This window comes from Cynocephalus volans, chromosome 16 (assembly GCF_027409185.1).
Source record: "Cynocephalus volans isolate mCynVol1 chromosome 16, mCynVol1.pri, whole genome shotgun sequence".
Taxonomy (NCBI): domain Eukaryota; kingdom Metazoa; phylum Chordata; class Mammalia; order Dermoptera; family Cynocephalidae; genus Cynocephalus; species Cynocephalus volans.
In genome coordinates, this window is record NC_084475.1 from 27,055,056 (window position 1) to 27,074,237 (window position 19,182).

Genomic DNA, 19,182 nt, shown 5'->3' on the forward strand with positions numbered 1-19,182 from the left:
TTAAAAAATGATAAATCGATAAATTTAAAATTTTTATTCTGTGAAAGACACTTAAGAAAATGAAGAGAGACTCTGTAGTATGGGAAAAAATATTTGCAAGTCATGTGTCTGACAAAGAACACATAAAGAACTCTATAAACTCAACAAGAAAACAACCAGCCACTTTTTAAAAATGGACAGAAGACTTGAAATTCAATATGAAAAGATATTCAGCATGGTTAGTATTAGGGAAATACAAATTAAACCACAATGAAATACTATCTACCTTTCAGAATATCTTTAGAGAAAAGAAATCTGACAATACCACCTAGTGGTGAGTATGCATTGGTGATGAAAATAGTATAAAATTAAACATATAAATTACACTCCTAGTTGACTGCCTAAGAGAAGTGAAACTTCTATGCAAATGTTTAGAGCTGTTCAACCCAGATGTTCTTGACCTGGTAAATGGATAAGCATACTATGGTATATGCCCACATTGGAATACTCAGAAATACAAAGGAATGAAGTGTTGATACACTCAACAGTGCAAATGAATCTCTACTGTATCTCAAAGGGCTTTATGCTTTCATCTTAATGGCATGCTAGAAATGGTAAAACGATCGAATTGGAGACCAGAATTGGTTTGCCAGAGGTTTGGGGTTGCGGGAGGGCTTGACTACAAAGGGAGCATATGACGGAATGTTTTTGGGGTGATGCAGTTCTGTATCTTGATTGTTGTACTGCTTAAACTAGTATGCATTGGTCAGAAACATACAACTGTACAATAAAATATGTAAATTTTAGTATATGTGAACTTAAACATAAAATTTTAAAACTATTAGGAAATCAAATAAGGTGTGGTATATTTAAAAAAGTACACTCAGGTTGTTAAGGGGAGGAAATTAATTGAAAATTATTATTAAATGTAAACTGTTACTTTAAATACATTTTTTATATTTTCGGAAAGTTTGTATGTATTACAAAGCATTCATTAGAGATAATGATTACTAAATAATGATACTTATAACCATTTGATACTTTATAACTTATGAAGCCCTTTCTTGTATATTAGCTCATTTGACATATTTAGACCAGTCAGTTCATTTTGACTAGTTCAGTTCAATATTATTACTCTTGACTTGGAGATTTTATTTCTACACATTTTTTATTCTCCTACATCAGAATGCACCTTTAAAAAGGATTAATAAGTAGCACCCATTGTGGAGGCAGTGATTTTAAAAATCCACCAGCTTCTCATATTTTAATCACAGTTGTATTCTGTGGTATTTATAAAAAGAATGCTTATGTCACAGTAACGAGAACTGTGTGTGTGACAGCATTGCTTATATGTAATATTTTTTTTAAGACCACTTTCCTGGTGGATAACAAGAAGGTCTTTGGAACTCATCTCATGCAAGACATGGTGAAAGATGCACTTCGGTCTTTTGTCAGTCCTCCTGTGCTTTCCCCTAAGTAAGTATTATATGACATTTCATAGAGCATGTGTTTCTTCAAAAGTCCAGCTTCTCTGTACTCCTTCTTTATAGCCAAAGTACAAAAATTGTTTGGGGTCAAGTCTTCATGTAAAAAATAACTAGATTATGTTAAAAGTGATTGAATTCTGCAGCATATTGTTTATATTAAAATTAAGGTTTTTGCGAGGTTTACGTTAGGTCCAATAGGAGATGAAAAACTTACAGGAGTTATCAGAAATTCATTAGCTTGTATTGGACCCTTACTTGTGCAGAGTACTGTGTTAGGCACTGTGGGAAATTGTTATAAAAAATAAGATAGCGTGTCTCTTTTTGATGTTGTGAATCCAGATAAAAATTAGAAATGTAGGTAATTGATCCTTAAACTACGCTCTGGTAGAGGCACTGTCCTGAAAACATGCTGCTGTAAGAGGCTGGAAAGGATTGCAGGCAGAAAGAATTGTCATTTCGGATGGCATTTTGAGGAATGAGTAGGGCTTTTTACAGGGGGGAGGGAAAAAAGGAGTCATTATTTCTTCGCAAAAAACCCAGCATGTGTGAGTAATATGACATGTATTTTAAGAACAGTTAGTATTTCAGCATTCTTACCAACAATTTATTGAATAAATCATGCCATGTCTCATGTAAAATTCTTTGGTAGCTTTCCGTTTTAGCAGACCCTAAGACCAAGATTCATGTAAGCAAAATTCAGAAAGTGTTCCCAGGAAAAACCAGCAGGGTTGTGGGTAAGTGGGATATGAAAAGGAAGAAAGCCACGCAAAGGTGCATTCCACAGAAAATAACTTTGGTTCAGTCCTGTAGGGGAGCTCTGTAGTCAGTGTAAGTTACATCTCAGGAGTTGCCCTTGTCAGGGACAAGGGAGCTTGAGAATTTAGCCCATATACCTGTTAGGTAAGCACTGACACTTGGGAAGAGGTTAATAACCAGGCATTGTCAGTGCTGGTTACATTCCCTGTTTCATTCATAGTAAAAATCCAGGTCCGTTTTCTGGTCTAGACCCCAGTCCTGTCCCCTCTCTGACCTCATCTCTTACTGCTCTTGCCCTTGCTTCCTTAGCTTCAGTCACAGTGGCCTCCTTGCTATTCTTGGAATATACAGGCTCTCTTTCATCCTAGGGTCTTTACACAGTGTGGAGGACGGGGGGGCATTTTCCTCAAACATCCTTGGGCTGACTCACTCACCACCTACAAATCTGTTCAGTGTCACCTCAATGAAGAGTTACCCTGGCCACCCTGTTTAAAAATTGCAACCCCTACTAACACTCCATTTCTCTCTCCCATAGTAATTACATGCTGTGGAACTTCTATGTCCCTCTCTCCCTGTCCCCACATGGGTATGACGTCCACAAGGCTGGGGCAGGCAGTTTTGGCTGTTGTGTCACCAATGTTTTGACTGATTGAGCACAGACGCTAGAACAGTGTCTGGCACATAGGAAGCACACAACAAATATTTGTTGAATGAAAGAGTAAACTAATAGGAGTTGGATGGTAAGATAGTTTAGAATGAGACTCGGAGAGCCTCAAATGTTTTGGTAAGGTTTGGTTCTTATTTTGTGTTCAGTGAAAAACTGCTCAAGTTTTTAGGAGGGAATTGGCATACTTGGGTGTGTATTTTTTTTAATAGGAAGGAAACCAGTCATGATAAGGAGTGATATGGAAGCAGAGTGTTTAGTTAGGCTGCTGTGGTTGTGCAGATGAGAGACGGTGAAGGGTTAAACTCGGAACATAAAGCAGAGCACGAATCTGAGAAAGATTTCAGAGATAAAATCAATAGGAAGTGACATTTGATTCAACAGAGGGGGAAAGATCAAAGAAGGTATAACTAAGTTACTATGTAAGTAATATGTGGGGTCTTCAAAAAGTTCATGGAAAGGTTTATGTTATCTTTTATTTCTATTTTTCCATGAACTTTTTGAAGTACCCTTATGTATATGGTCATGCTTGAAAACTCATACTGCAGAGAAGTATGTGAAAGATAGTAAAAAAAAAAACCTAGCTGAAATCTTACCTTTAAAGTAACTACATTTCGATGCCACTTTAGATATCTTTGTTTATAAAGATGCACATATATAACTTTATATAAATGGGATCACATTCATCAGGTTGATTTCATCATAAACTTTTAGATTACTTTTTGTGGATTGCTTTTTAGAATTTTAAAAATTATTTTTATATTAAAATTCCTTATTCTAAAATTCTTTTCCACTCCAAGATACATGCTGGCTTTATGTTTGATTTACCTGGTATAGAACTCATGTTCTTTTTAATGGCTGCCAAATATTTCATAATATCAATGTATTCCAAAGAGTGGGATTACTGGGTAGAGGGGCCTGTGTGGTTTGAATTTTAATAGATATTGCCAGATTGCACTCTAAAAAGATTGTAAAAATTTATATTTTCACCAACAGCATACAGTAGTACACTTTCCAGACATGCTGATCAGCAGTAGGTGTTAATCATTCCTTTTAATTTTTTCCCATGTTTTGAGGGAGAAGTGATAATTCATTGTTATTTTAATTAGAGTACTTAGTTAACAATATTTATTGGATATTTAGAATTATTTTCTATGAATTATTTATTTATATCCTTTGTCCATTTACTTTTATTAAGTGGTTTTCTTTTTTCTGCAAAATTTGTAAAAACTCTTTGTATATTGTGGGAGGTTAATCCTCTGTATTAACCTGTGATAGGCATTGCAGGTATTTTTTTCCTTAGTCTTTCTTTTGCCACATCAGAATGTTTGCTTTCTATATGACAGTTTTTGTTTACACTTTTTTTTGAGGTAAATAATTCTCCCCCAGTCCATAGGTTGTACCTTTAGTCACTTAAATCTTCAGGAGATTTTTATAGTTATGTTAGTGTTTAATCCTTCTGAAATCTTTTCCCGTAAATGGTATGAAGATTCAACTTTATTTCATGGTAGATAGATAGCCCTTTGAGTAAAGTATAAACCATAATTTTTCCAGTGGCTTAAAATGACATCTTTATTTTACTTAAAAATCCCTTATGTATTGGGATAAATAAGTTTCAGTTCCAGTGGCTTTCTCATAAGTTTAATATCTGCGAAGACATTTTCTCCTACAGCATTCTTTTTCAGGACTTTCTTGGCTCTTCCCTGATATTATTCTTCCACATCAGTGTTAAGACAATTTTGTGCAGATTTTTAAAAGACTGGAATTCTAACTGGGATTAAACATTAATTTTAAGAGTTCTCATTTTATGCAATTAAATCCTGTAATCAAAAGATGTAATATTCTGTCTCTGTTATTTTCTTCATGTGGACTCTGTATATGTCTTGGTGAATGCATTCCCTGGTAGTTTTTAGGGATTTTTCTTTTTCTTTTTTGTTTTTTGTTACTGCCATTGTTGCTGTTATGATGATTGGACCCTCTTTCCCCAAAAGAGATAATTTCATCTATTATTTTCCAATATTTACATAAATTGTTTTATTTTGTCTCATTACTTTGCTACAATCTCTAAAAGTTGAATAGCAACTTTTAGTGGTCATAGCAAACATGATTACTATGTTAATGAAAGTAATCATTGCATTTTACCCTTGGAATAATGTATTTTGTTGTTTAAGTAGTCTGTAATAATTATTTTATACCTGTTTTTGTAAAGAGTTTTAATTGTTGCTTTTATATCTTTCCTTAAAATAGTTATTTCTTTAATAATGAGGCATTGAAGAGTTAATCAAAGCTCATAATTTAGCTTTATCTGTGTTCATTTTTCAGTAGGAAGTGATCTTTTTATTGCTTTCTAAGAATATTGTAACTTTTATTTTGATATTCTCTTTTTTATCCGTGAGTCATTTTGAAAAGTATTTCTTAATTTCCAAGTAAAGACTTTTTGGATAATTTTTTATTTTATTTCTGATTTGCTCAATTATGATCAGAATTTTCCCCATGGAGTCTGCATTTTTTTTTTTTTTTAATTTTCCTTATTGTTTGGCTAAGTGCATGATTGATTTTCCTATGCTTGTTACACATATAAGAAAAAAAATACACATTTATGCCTCTTAGGATACAAAGTTTGATGTTTATTTAATTGAGTGTGTTAATTGTGTTGTTTAGTTTCTCTATTAGGTCTGCCTAATTCTGAATAATTTATAATTAGGTAAACATATCGTTCACACACACATATAATAATTTTGAATAAGACAAATGTACCAAAATTTACTCTTACTGAGTTGTCCTTGCATTGCTAATTCATTTTGCTTTATACATTTGGCTGCTGCTTTGGTGCATACAATTTTAAACTGTTACACTGACCTTGTCAGTTGAACCTTTTATTATTCATTACACAATGTCTCTCTTTGCCACATTAGTGCTTTCAGCATTAAGTGCCACCTTATTTCATGTTAATGTTAGCGGTCCTGCTTTTCTCTTTTTTTCATTTGTCTAACATTCCATTGTTCATTCCTTTATTTTTAAACCCATCTGTTATCTCTTTATTTTAATGTGTTTCTTTTATATTGTGTTTAACTGGGTTTTGTTTTTAATTCTTGTTAGTCCATATCTATCAAAAGCGAAATTCAGTCTGTTCCCATTTAGTGTAACAATTGAAATACATTATTTCATTTTATTTTTCTTCCTTAATATGTTTACTGTTTATTTTCTTTTTTCTCTAGTTTTCCCTTCTTACATTTTCTTGTTTGACCTAGTTTTTATTTATTTATTTTTCTCCTTCTCGATTTGGATGTCCTTCAACAACTTTCCTTTCTACAAGTGGCTATGCTGCTATTACAGACTGAATGTGTCCCCTGAAAATTCATATGTTGAAGTCATAAGTCCCAATGTGATGGTATTTGGAGGTAGGGCCTTTGGAAGGTAATTAGGTTTAGATGAGGTCAGTGAAGATGAAGGTCCTGTGATGGGATTGGTGCTGTTATAAGAAAAGGAAGAAACCAGGGGGCTTTCTCCCTCCACTGTGTGAAGACACAGAAATAAGGCAGCCATCAGCAAGCCAGAAAGAAAGGGCCCTTGCCAAAAATCTGACCATGCTGCCTCCCTGATGTTGGAGGTGGTGGTATTCGTGCACATATGTGAGTGAATTGAGGGAGCGAGCCGTGCAAAATCAAGGGGTGGAGCTTCCTACAGTCACCAGCGACGGAAAGGTCCCAGAGTAGGTCTGAACTTGGGTGTCAAGGATGAAATTCTTAGTGATACATCTAAAGTAGCAGTTTTCAAACTTTTTTGTCTTAGGATCTCTTTATATTCTTAAAAGTAATTAAGGAACCAAATAGCTTTTGTTTATATGGCTCACATCTATTGACAGCTGCTGTTTTAGAAATTAAAACAATACTTTAAAAATATGTATTAATTCATTTAAAAATAACAGTATATCCATTACATGTTAACGTAAATAACATTTTTATGGAAAATAACTATATATTTCTAAGAAAAATTAGTGAGAAAGTGGATTTTTTTTTGTTTTACATTTTTGCAAATCTCTTTCATGTCTTTCTCACAAGAAAATAGCTGTATGATCTTGCCTGCTTCTGCCTTCAGTCTGCTGTGGTATCACATGCCTGGTGGCCTCTGGAAACATCCACTGTACACTTGTGAGAATGAGTACACAAGGCAAATATGGTCTTCATATATTCATGACTTTGTGTTCCCCCGAAAGTGTCTCAGGGATACTTCTGTCACCACCAGGGGAGCTGAGACCACTCTTTAACTGCTGACTGTAAACTTCAGTCCTCACCCTGTCCTTTCCTGTCACTCTGGTCCCAGAGGTAACCACAGCATTGCAGTTCATGTGCATCACTTCTGTGAGTGCTGGTACACTTTCACCAAATATGTGTGTCCATAACAGTGCAACAGTGTGTTTTATGTGTTTTAAGTTTTACGTAAATTTTGTCAAAGTGTATATATATCCTTCTGCAACATGATTATTTTGATACCTACCCAGGTTGACCCATGCAAACCTATTTAATTTGTTAAAACCCACCCTTTGAATATACTGCAGTTTATTTTGCTATTTCTCTACAGTTGGATGTTTAAGTTGTTTCTAATTTATCTCTGTTAAAATTGGTGCTATAACGAACATCTTTGAATATGTCTTCTTGTGCATGTAGGATATGTACTTAGAGGTAGGATTCTGGATCATAGGGCATGTACTTTTTCAACTTGACTAGTCTTGCCAAGTTGTTTTCCAAAATAATTGAACCAATTTGTCTGCCAGCCAGCATTGTATAAGAATTCCCATTTGCCCACAGTCTAGGCCTCCACTCCTCACCACTTTTTTTTGGCACTGGCTGGTACAGGGATTGAACTCTGGACTTTGGTGTTATTGGTACCATGCTCTAGCCAACTGAGCTAACTGGCCAGCCCCTGGGAGACTTTTTAATTGTGGCAATCTGGTGTATGTGAAATAGTGTTTAAGTCCTTTTAATTTACATTTTGCCTTTTCTATTTAACAATCTTCCTTTAGCATTTAGATTATACATTGTCACTTTTATTATTATCTATTTAGGTTTAACTGTAGTCAGTCCTCATTATTTGGAGATTCTGTATTTACAAATTTTCTTACTTGCTTAAGTTTATTTGTAACCCCCAAATACTTTTTCTGCTTTTGCTGTCTTTGCAGACATGTGCAGAATGCACATGCAGAGCAGTGAATGCTGAGGTCCAACGAGGCAACTCTGTCTGCTTGTTTCAGCCTTCATATTGTAAACAACTTTATTTAGAGCCATATTTTCCACATTCTTATGATTTTTGTGCTGATTTCACCATTTAAAATGGCCTCCAAACATAGTGGTGTGCTAATCTTTGCACAAGAAGGCTGTATATTAAATAAGCTTTCTTCAGCCGTGAGTTAGGGTGTTGATGGACTGTGAATTCAATGTCAGTGAATTAACAACATACATTAAATAAGGTATCTTTGAACAGAAATATACGTAAAACAAGGTTATGTATTGATTAATCCATGAAAATGTGACCCTAGGTTTGGAGGAACCTAACCTTCTATTTTCCCTGGGAGCAGAGGTTTAATAGGTCCTAATGCAGTGTCCTCAGCAACTTTATAGAACATAACTACCTCAAATAGTGAGTCAACTGTAATATGACAAAGTTCATTGTGTGGTAGCCTTTAGCTGTTATTCCACTATTTTTAAAACTCCAGTGTTATGGATAAGAAATCTGAGACTGATCTGATTCTTTTTTCCTTTGTAAGTGATTTGAAACTTTCTTCTGGGGCATTCTAAGGTTTCTGTTTATTTTAGGAGTTCAGGAGTTTTACCAGAATATTCATGTGTGATTTTCAACCAGTCCTATCTGGAACTCAGTCATTAAAGTCTCAAGTCTTCTAATCAGATAATTTTTCCTGTTGTTATTTATTTATTTAACTGTTGTCTCACCTTAATTGTTTTGTTTTTTCTCCTTTTTTTGGAGTTCCTAGAGTACTAGGTCTAGGTCACACCTGTGTATTCCTCATGACGTTCATCTGTTTTACTGTGTTGCTAGAAAATTCTTCCTCTCGATCTTCAAGGCTACTAGCAAACATTTTCCTTTCATTTATTATATTTTTAAATTTGAAAATCAGTATTTTTAAATCCAGCAAGTCTTTTTAAGTGTTTTATTTTAAGTCTCCTTACGTAATTTTTTTACCTGGGGGTTAAAGATGTAATGAACCTTCCAGCAATTCTGATTTACCAGCTACCTGTTTCAGGTGTTCTGCTTTTTCTTTCCCCTGTCTACTGGGTGCACTATCATTTTCTGCTGCATGGACATGGTTCTGTTTATCTCTGAGGCTCTTGTTAGATTGCTCAGCTGTGACAAACACTTGTGAGTAGCAAGTTGTCAGCTCCTATCAAGGCACCAGGAGGAAAGTCTCTCTGCTTTTTCCCATTGCCTTTGGTGCAAAGGCTACTGATGTTCCACAGCAAGGACAGAAAAAAAATCTTCCTGTCTTTTAGCTGTTGTAACTCCCCCAGGGCCAGGAAGATAGCAGGTCCTCCCAGACTGCTCAGGAACATGTTAGTCAAGAAGTGCTGCTATTAGCTGAAATGAGGAACACCATAAGGAAACCACTATATGAGGAGAGAAAATGAGGTGTCAGAAGGATGTATAGATGATGAGTTATAGCCAGTGGTTGGAAATGGGGATATATCTTGAAAAAAATTAGAATTTTATATAGTATTTTCTTTGTAATTACTATTATGAATACAAGTAATTACTATTATGAGTACAATCCGTAAGGATATCAGTTGTAGGAAAACACATGATGTTGAAATAGGGTCATGAAAGAATGGGGCTTTGGACTTTTCCTTTTTCTCCTTGCTAATTTGATCTTATTGGATCCAAAGGAATTGAGAATACCACACATTTATTGTGTGAACAATGCAATAATAGTGAACTATTTCTTAATCTAATGCTAGTAATCTTCAGCTCAGGAACGTATTCGGTTCCGGTTTCTCCTTTTTCCACCTTCTCTACTAAGTTCCCCTCTCTTCTAAAATTAAGCTGTGTTGGTGGCCTCTACAGTAATCACTGCTTCTTTTGTCTAGTCCAAATAGTTTGATTTTCATGATGTAAATATTGTCTTACAGGTGCTGCCTGTATAATAATCACCAGGCTAAGGACTGTATTGACTCCTTTGTTACTCACTGTGTTCGGGTAAGACCTACAATTTGCATTATTATGGTAGTGTGTAATTAAAAGTTGTGTGATGTAATTCCTTCAATATCTTTAATTTATGCATTTTTAAATCTGATATTCCTTATTCACTTTCCCTGAATAAATAAAAAGTTTCTGTTTCCTCTTAACACTTGTGTGGATGGCTTTATAACCTGGCGGGTTGTTAGATACTGTGGCATCTTTTGATGAACTGTCACTACAGCCTCTGGGGACTACAGGAGTGGGAGGTCATGACCCCAGCTGAGAAAACTGCAGTTATTTCCTCAGATTTTTTTGTAATTGGACATAGAAACTTTACTTTTTTTTGACCGCATAAAGAAGTAATTTGTAACATCCCTGTATGGTTATCTTTGTACTACCTTAGTGAACAGGATTCTGATAAAATTAAAATTATTAATTTAGATGAGATCACAAACTTTTTTCAAGTCTCAAGTAATTAAAAAATGCAAGCCTTGTAGTGGATTAAATTAATTATAACTCATTCTTATTTGATTATATGAACATTTCTATTAGAGAACTCGACCAGGCAACTCTTTTGGGCCTAATTCCAGTTACTAAATATATATAGGAAGGTAGCATGGTATTGGTGAAAGAAGAATCAACAGAAGACCAGATTTCATTTTTATCACTAACGTTCTATCATCATCAGGCATCTCACTTCACTTTTCTATAAACCTCTTACTATTTAAAGAGTGAGATGCAAATATACCTTCTCTGTACCTCTTTTAGGGCACTTATTGATCAAATGTGATAATATCTGCCAAAGTATACAAATATAAAACAATATTATACTTCAAGAATCTTTTTTTAATTTTTATTTTTGGCGGCCGGCTGGCACAAGGATCTACACCTTTGTCTTTGGTGTTATAACACCTCCCTCTAACCAGCTGAGCTAACTAACTGGCCAGCCCCCAAGAATCTAATTCATTCTTCTTAGAGCATCCTGCCATCCGTGTCTTTTGTCTTATTAGTGAGATGTTATGGGATTTGGTATGAGAATACTGTATAGAGAGAGTAGGAATAAAAGAACCTTAGTCAGAGTATATAGGTATTAGCCATTACTCAGGCGATGGATTTATTAGGCATTCTGGGGTATTTAAGTAGCACAGAAATGTCAGCCTTGAACATTGGCTTTTGACTTAATATAAGCAGAAAAGAAACTGTCGTCTTAGAATTGCAGGAAAACATCTAAAGATTAGAGGAAGATATTTTTGCCATGTGAAAACAAGTTTCTTAACAGCCACTTTTTTCTAATTATTGATAAATTCTAATGTTGAGTTCCTTAAAAACAAATAGTTATGTAAAAAATATACATAGGCATGATTCTTATTTGTACAGCTTTTTTTTCCCTGTTAAACCAGATTTTGAGAACTTGGAATGTTAAGTTTCTATAGTATTAAGGAATTTCATATTGACAGTTAATACATTGTATATGTATTGCAGCCATTCTGTAGTCTTATTCAGATCCATGGGCATAACAGGGCTCGACAGAGAGATAAGCTCGGTCATATTCTTGAGGAATTTGCTACCTTGCAGGACGAGGTAAGAGCCAGGTTCCCCTCCCTTCTAAAGTTAAATAATTCACACACTTCTGTCCAGATTTTTAAAAACAATTCTTTGAAGCAGTGTTTTGACTATTTAATTTTTCAAGATGAGGAGCTTACTTTTCACTTAAAATGTAAGTTTCATATACCAATGAAAGAGTTTACAAAAAGAAACAAAAATAATCCAAGCTGATAAACATCTTAAACTGTTTCTTTGATAATTAGGATAAATTATGAAATATGTACAGTACTATGGTTTTATAACAAGTTTACATTACAATAACAATACATTAATTTTAATGTCAATTTGTGAGTGGCAGCAATATTAGTTGATATATATACTGTTCATTGATATCATTAATTGATATATCATTAATTGATATATACTATTCATATATACTCTTCATATACTGTTTTTAGCTGCTTTTTTTTTTTTTTTAAAGTTCTTTCATTAACTGAAAAAAAAAATCAGCGTTGTAACATTTTATTTTGATAGGCAGAGAAGGTTGATGCTGCACTTCACACTATGCTGTTGAAACAGGAACCACAAAGGCAGCACCTGGCCTGTTTGGGTACCTGGGTCCTTTACCATAACCTTCGAATTATGATACAGTATCTTCTAAGTGGTTTTGAATTGGAACTGTACAGCATGCACGAGTACTATTACATATATTGGTAAGAGAACAGTGTGAGTTAAAAATTGGTGGTGGGTACAGTGGATAAGATATGAGAGACCATCTATAAAACAGGGTGTCATTTTAGGGTACTTTTTCATTTAGTGTATTTTAACTTCATTTTGTGGGACTGTTGGAAAAATATCTATTGAAAATTAGAGCTAGATCATCTTGAAAATCTTTAAGTCCCATAACATTGTGCAAATATATTTTTCCAGCCATCCAGATATGTAAAAATTACTAATAAATGTGGCTCCAATGTAAATGAGTTATTTGAAGATCTTTTATTTGCTCCTTTGGAGAAAAATTAACAAATTTGCCCTGACTTTAGTGGCACTAGATACTAATTGTGGATGTACTTAATGGAGTTAAAGTTCAAATTGGAACCAGATCTTTCTTTTCCTGAAAAGAAATCATGGTCAAAGTAATCATTGGGAGCATAACTGCTTCAGATTGTGGTCTTGAGGATTTGCCTGGGGAGCTTTGGAGTTCATAAGAGATGATCATCAGCAATGTAGCTCTTCCCTTTCTCTTGTTAGATAGAGAAACCTAGTAAGAAGGTGTTTGAGAATATTTTGGATATAGAAAAGCTGTCATAGAAAATAAGTTAGGAAAATTGAGTGTTAATGAATTCAGTTATCTTGAATCTATTTCTTATTATGGCAAAGTATGGTAGTAATTTTAAACTAAAAATGACCTATGTTACCCGTTACAAACACCTAAGTTTAGTATATTAGACTTTAATATAGTTAGCCTTTAAAATTAATGTTTAAATTTATTCAACTTATTAATTGCAATATTGGATATTCTCTGGAGTCACTGCATTGAGGAAAGGAAGTAATTCTCTTCCACGCTGTTGACATGGTTTTTGACATGGTTTTTTTTATCATGAGCATTGAGGGCTCTTAACAGATAATTCTTGGCTATGAAAATTGAATTTGAGCATCAACTATAGTAATGTGAGAATAATTATTATATTTGGTATATTCTGGAACATTAATATAGATAATACCAAATAACCCTTATCAACAGGTGTTTATAAATACTTGAAATACATTTTGTGTATTAACTAATTCATAGTAGACACTCCTGTTCATTTTATGGGGAAACATACGTTCTTTTTTTTTCTGGTTTGAAGCAGCTAATTGGAAGCTTTTGCTCTTGATTTCTCAGGTTAAGATATAGTTTTTATATGTTTTTTTTGTAAAATAAGTTGGAATTTTAAATTAGCAAATGAATGATATTCAGATAAATACTTCATTAGAAATTTACCTGCGTACATAAGCAAATTCATTTCGTTTCTTGTTAACAAAAGAAATTTTAGTTCTGGCTATAAGTATTTTTGTGGTCTTTGTATTAGTTTTGAACTGCTGTTTGATTTTAAAATTATAGATTAGGCTCCTGCATTTTCCCAAGATAATCTTTTTTTTTAAATTATTATTCATGAATATGATCCCAAAAGCAAGTGGAGCCTTTTAAAATCAGCAGCAGAAACCGTGATCCTTAAACTTTAATGTGCATCTTAATCACTTGGAAAATGCATTATTACACAAATTTCTAGGCTCAGTACCTAGAGTTCCTGGTTTAGTAGGTCTAGCACGGGACTCAATCGTTTGTATTTCTGACTAGTTCCAAGTGGTAGTGATGCTGCTCCTGGCCCAGAGGTGGCAATCCGAGAACCACTGATATAGAATATTAGCACTCTGTCTCTCCTTAGATATAATTGTGTATTAATTTTGATAAAACACTTAATAAAACTCATTGAGATACCTGATATTTGAGAGGAAATACCTGAGTTCTCTCAGCTGTTACCTTTACTTATCTGTCCTTACTTTAGTCAGAAGGTAGAAGGCACCATTAGTTCCCTATAGAAATCCTTCACTGAGTTAAGATATAGGTTATAGACCCTCAGATTTTGTAGTGTGTTAGAGAAACAAAATTCAGTTGTATCTTATAAGGATACTGTAATAAATGCTTTTCTTAAATTCAGTGCCGTGAATTATTTTCTCTCCATATGAAATTGTGTTCTTTCTTTCATCAGATAAAAATGTATTTTCCTTTTTGCCTTAGCTGCAAGGAACTATATAGTACTCAGTTTAGCTTCAAAATATAATACCTGAGACATACCAAGTATATCTTTTTTTCCTTTTTTGAAAAAATTCTTTCCAAGTATATCTTTTGACTAGTTTTTGTTTTGCTTTAAAATGTTCTGTTTTATCTGTGTTTTGATATTATAACCTGCCTTAATCTTTTCGGGAAATTTTGGGAATAGGTGTTATATACTCAAACTTGATCATAAAATCTCTGGCAGATCTTTGATTTTCACTTAATATGCTGGTACTCTTTAATTTTATTTATTATGGATTATATTACAAAGTATATATATTTGTATTCTAGACTTGAACTGCTTTCCTGGCTTACCAGAATGTAATGTTGGTTAAACTTCTGAAAATTAGTATCTGGTAGAATATTCTGTTTTACATTTTATTTATTGAATAAACTCAAGTAAATTATAAGCCTGAATGTTCTAAATCTTTTAGAATGGTTTCGTATAATGCCAATAATTTTTAAAAATCTTTTTCTGAGTTTATTTGCTTTGTTTTGTGATTAACAGGCAAAGAATATATTTACTTAATAGACTTAGGTGAAATGTGTCCTGATGTAGTAAAAACAATTTAATGGGCATTCATTTACACGTATATGTAGTTATCAAAAAGTCTTTTAATAAGTTGTAAAGTGTAAAAAGGGAAAGTTAATCAATTGTAATGCTCATTTCTTGTAAGATCTAATTGATAATCTGATTTTTTAAAAACTTGAAGCACTATAAAAAATATATTATTATTAATGCATGTGTTGATAAAGCTATCTCATTTAGACATCTACCATTAAGGAATATTTTGTATCCTTTAAGGTATCTCTCTGAATTCCTTTATGCCTGGTTGATGTCAACATTGAGTCGTGCTGATGGCTCTCAGATGGCAGAGGAGAGGATAGTGGAAGAGCAGCAGAAAGGCCGCAGCAGTAAGAAAACAAAGAAAAAAAAGAAAGGTGCTGTGGATTATTTTTTAAACTTAAGAAGTCAAGAACAGTGGAGTACACTTTAGTTTCTCCAGATAAGTAGGTGGAGAGCTGCGTCACTCATGAGTCGTAATGGGTGAACTTAGTCATTGTGTTTAGTTATCCATCATCTCTTCAGAAATTATAAGGTAGAGACTGAGTCCGAATATTAGTGACCTAAGTCTTTTTGGTTCCTTTCTTTGCTTTTCTTTTATTTCTTTGCTATTTCATGTATTAGACGATCTGAGATCAAGAAATAGCCACAAGGGGTGTAAAAGCAAAATAGGTGAGGGAACAAGGCAGCAGGAGACCGTTGATCTTGTGGCAGAGCCTGGCAGCTCCAGAGGGAAGTAGTTCTGTGCTGTTAGTGGGCACAGAGATGATCACACAGCACCTCGAGGCATCGTCCAGGAACCACGAGGACTGCCCTGTCGATCACTTTTAGGGAAGGATATAGATATTGTTACAATCATTATAAAGTATTACTTTGTGTACACATAGGATTTAAACAGTTTGGGTGGACCATGAGATGACTGTGTATTTGTAGTTTCCTATAAAAGACCTTAAATCTCTGTATGATCAATTAAGAAAAAAATAAGATTACTTCATACTAGAATTTTATGGTATTATTTCTTTGGGGGACAAGATGATTATTTAGCTTTTCAGTTGTATTTAATTATTTGTAAATTTTGGCTGTAAAATAAAATTTATCCTGTAGGAATGAATTGAAGTTTTAATTTAGGAAACAAGCTGGAAGATTTTTTAAAATTAGAATTTCTCTTGCAAGAGGGGGAGGGGAAAAAGAATATGGAAGATTTTCTTTCTAATTACAGTTCGTCCATTGAGCCGAGAGATCACGATGAGCCAGGCATATCAGAACATGTGTGCCGGAATGTTTAAAGTAAGTTGTTGAAGTTCTTTTTGCTTTTAACTATATTGCTATTATATAGTTTATTTAAAATGAACTCTTTTCTGTGATTCTTTCCGGGTTCTAATTTCACCTTTGGTTTACTTCCCATTTGCTTGAAGATTACCTTTTTTCAAAGGCTAGTTGTTTTCCTTAATTTTGTTCAAAAAATATTTGAACTCTTGCTGTGTGTCAGATGCTTTGTATTGAATACATGGTAGAATACCTGTTCTAATCAATGCATTCCTTGTTTCAGGGAGCTAATGACAGGCAGTTAATAACTAGGAGTTAATAACAGGTCAGTTGACATATGTGTGACACAGGTGGTAAGAGAAGGAAGAAATTACTTCTGCTTGATGATCAGGAAAGGTTTCATGGAAGAGATGGAGTTTGGGTTTTTTTAGAAGTATATTAGGAAGGCAGTAGGTTCCACAATGAATGGCTTAAGCTAAAGCAGTCACTTTCAGGAACAAGTTAAAAGTGTACTTGGCAATTCAAGAAATGATTTGATGCAACTTATATTAAAATACGTAAAGCAGAACATGGACTTTTGTTTGAAAAGCAGGACCTGTGCTTATGAAAGTTATATGTCGTGTGTTTCTTTAGAAGCTTTTACTTGAAGGCTTCAAAGCTATTTTAAAAGCATGAGGCATGGTAGGATAATGTGCATGTGGTATAATTTCACTGGGAAAAATAGTAATATATTGAACACTGCAACTTAAAAATTTGTTGTAGAAAGCATGGCACATAAAATAAAAATTAATACTGAGAATCCAGTTTTTCTCTTCAGCTATTTCTGATTTCTGAGCCATGAATTGTTTCAGTTATATATAAATAGCTTTTTCTTGTTTTCAATTCTGTATTAAGATGTTACTTTTTCATATTAATTTTATCTTTTTCTCATTTCCCCCCTTTTCTTTTTAGACCATGGTAGCATTTGACATGGATGGCAAAGTGCGCAAACCCAAGTTCGAGCTTGATAGTGAACAAGTTCGGTATGAGCACAGGTTCGCTCCGTTCAACAGTGTGATGACCCCGCCGCCGGTGCACTACCTGCAGTTCAAGGTGAGCCCCCTCAGGGAAACCATTGTAAAGTCTTCCGTCTCAGGCCTTAGAGGTGTGCGTTGATACCAGCCACATCAAACTTAGTGGGGCAGTGGGACGGGTGATAAAAACAGCAATTTCAAGCAGTGTGAAAGCAATTTGACTTTGTTGGATACACTTATCACATTAGCAGTTATTTAAGTAATGGGAATAATATGAGGTGGTATATGAGGGCTGAGGCTTGGACAGTACGTAGGAAAAGATAGAGGTGTGCCGAGTCTGTGCTTCAGTGTCTGTATATGAACTGATGGTCAGTGTAGAATTCTTTAATAATTAAAAAGGTATTTTGGAGTTTTTGATATTAAACATGTTTTGAATGTGTTTCCCCTTTCTTTTTAGGAAATGTCTGACCTCAATAAATATAGCCCTCCTCCTCAGTCTCCAGAACTGTATGTGGCAGCTAGTAAGCACTTTCAGCAGGCAAAAATGATATTGGAAAATATCCCAAACCCAGACCATGAGGTGAGACTGAATACATAGTAATTCCAGGGGGAAATCTTGGCAGGAAGTGCAGATCTTACTACTGAGTGAAAGTTAATCATAAAAGTGAACTTTATAGTATTAATAAATAGAGCCTATCATGTTTCTGCCAAGGATTTCAAATAACTTTGCCAATCTAACCTTGTCAGACTTAAAAGTATTTTAAGAAAGAGGTGATGTAAGTATCTCCTTTGTGCAAATTTAAAAATCAAGGCAAAGATAAATTAAGACTCAGAACCATAAAGTAGGAAGGATAGAACAAAATCCAGACAGATCCATAGCTCAAAATGTTAACACTTAAAGTTTTCTAATTTAATCTATAGTTCACTATATTAAAATATAAATTTATAAGTCTTAAATATGAAAAATGATCTGGCCAATTATCACAGGAACAACCTTTTTCTACTTGGCCATTTAAAGTAAAGACTATTGCTTTTGAAGACTTTATTTTGAGATATCAAAATAAACTTTGCAAATAAAATATTAAGTTGCAGGCCCTTAGTATTTTAATAATTTGCTGTATCCCTAGTTTTATTGAAATACATTTATTCTGTAAATAAGAGTTACCTGTGCCACATATATACTATTTTGGGGAGTATTTAGGTACATCTTTCATGGAGGGCTAGGTAGTTTAGCAGTATCTGTCAAAAATCATAAATGCTTAGACCCATCAATTCTGCTTGTTGGGATTTATCTTCTAGATATACGATTTAACTTACAGATACTTGTGCACATATAGGAAGTGAGGGAAGAGATGAATATATAGTCGTATTCGTTGCAGTAGGATTTCTGATAGGAAACAAACGAAAGAAGTTTTAGTGTCCATCAGTGGGGGACTGATAAATTATGACACGTCCATACAGTGGAATACCATGCAGCCTTAAAATGGATGAAGAAGATCTTTATGTACTGTAATGAAATGTTCTTCAGAATGTAAGAAGTTTAAAAAGCAGGGTGCAAAACTGTATAGTATGCTGCTATTTCAATCAAAAAGGGGCAAGGCTGACTACATCCATGTGCATGTATTTTCTCACAGGAGTATAAAATATCTCCGGAAAGATACTTAAGAACAATGGTGTTTGCTTCTTGGGATGGGAGCTTGAAAGCTGTGGGAAAGAGGAATAGGGGAGAAGGTCTTTTTTTTTTCTTTTAAATCATATATATCATCTAATAAAAAAAATAAATGAAAGGGGGAGTATAAAAATTTGAGGTAGGCACCTGTAATAGAGGGCATATTTTGGGAGCTGGCCAGTTGGTTCAGTTGGTTAGAGCATATGCTGATAACATCAAGGTCCAGGGTTTG

The 19,182-nt window shown here is 34.1% G+C and overlaps 1 protein-coding gene across 4 annotated transcripts in view; it reads left to right on the forward strand.

Moving 5' to 3' along the window:
- Positions 1–19,182, forward strand: part of NAA35 (N-alpha-acetyltransferase 35, NatC auxiliary subunit) — a 98,824-nt gene that overhangs the window by 76,009 nt on the left and 3,633 nt on the right. For 3 of the 4 annotated variants that reach the window (XM_063080664.1, XM_063080662.1, XM_063080663.1), the window contains exons 14-21: positions 1,349–1,455; positions 10,026–10,092; positions 11,557–11,655; positions 12,154–12,332; positions 15,243–15,379; positions 16,222–16,289; positions 17,220–17,360; positions 17,739–17,861. In XM_063080664.1, the coding sequence (XP_062936734.1) occupies positions 1,349–1,455; positions 10,026–10,092; positions 11,557–11,655; positions 12,154–12,332; positions 15,243–15,379; positions 16,222–16,289; positions 17,220–17,360; positions 17,739–17,861 (921 nt within the window). The remainder of the gene's footprint in view (positions 1–1,348; positions 1,456–10,025; positions 10,093–11,556; positions 11,656–12,153; positions 12,333–15,242; positions 15,380–16,221; positions 16,290–17,219; positions 17,361–17,738; positions 17,862–19,182) is intronic. The other variant, XM_063080665.1, reaches the window with a different exon arrangement.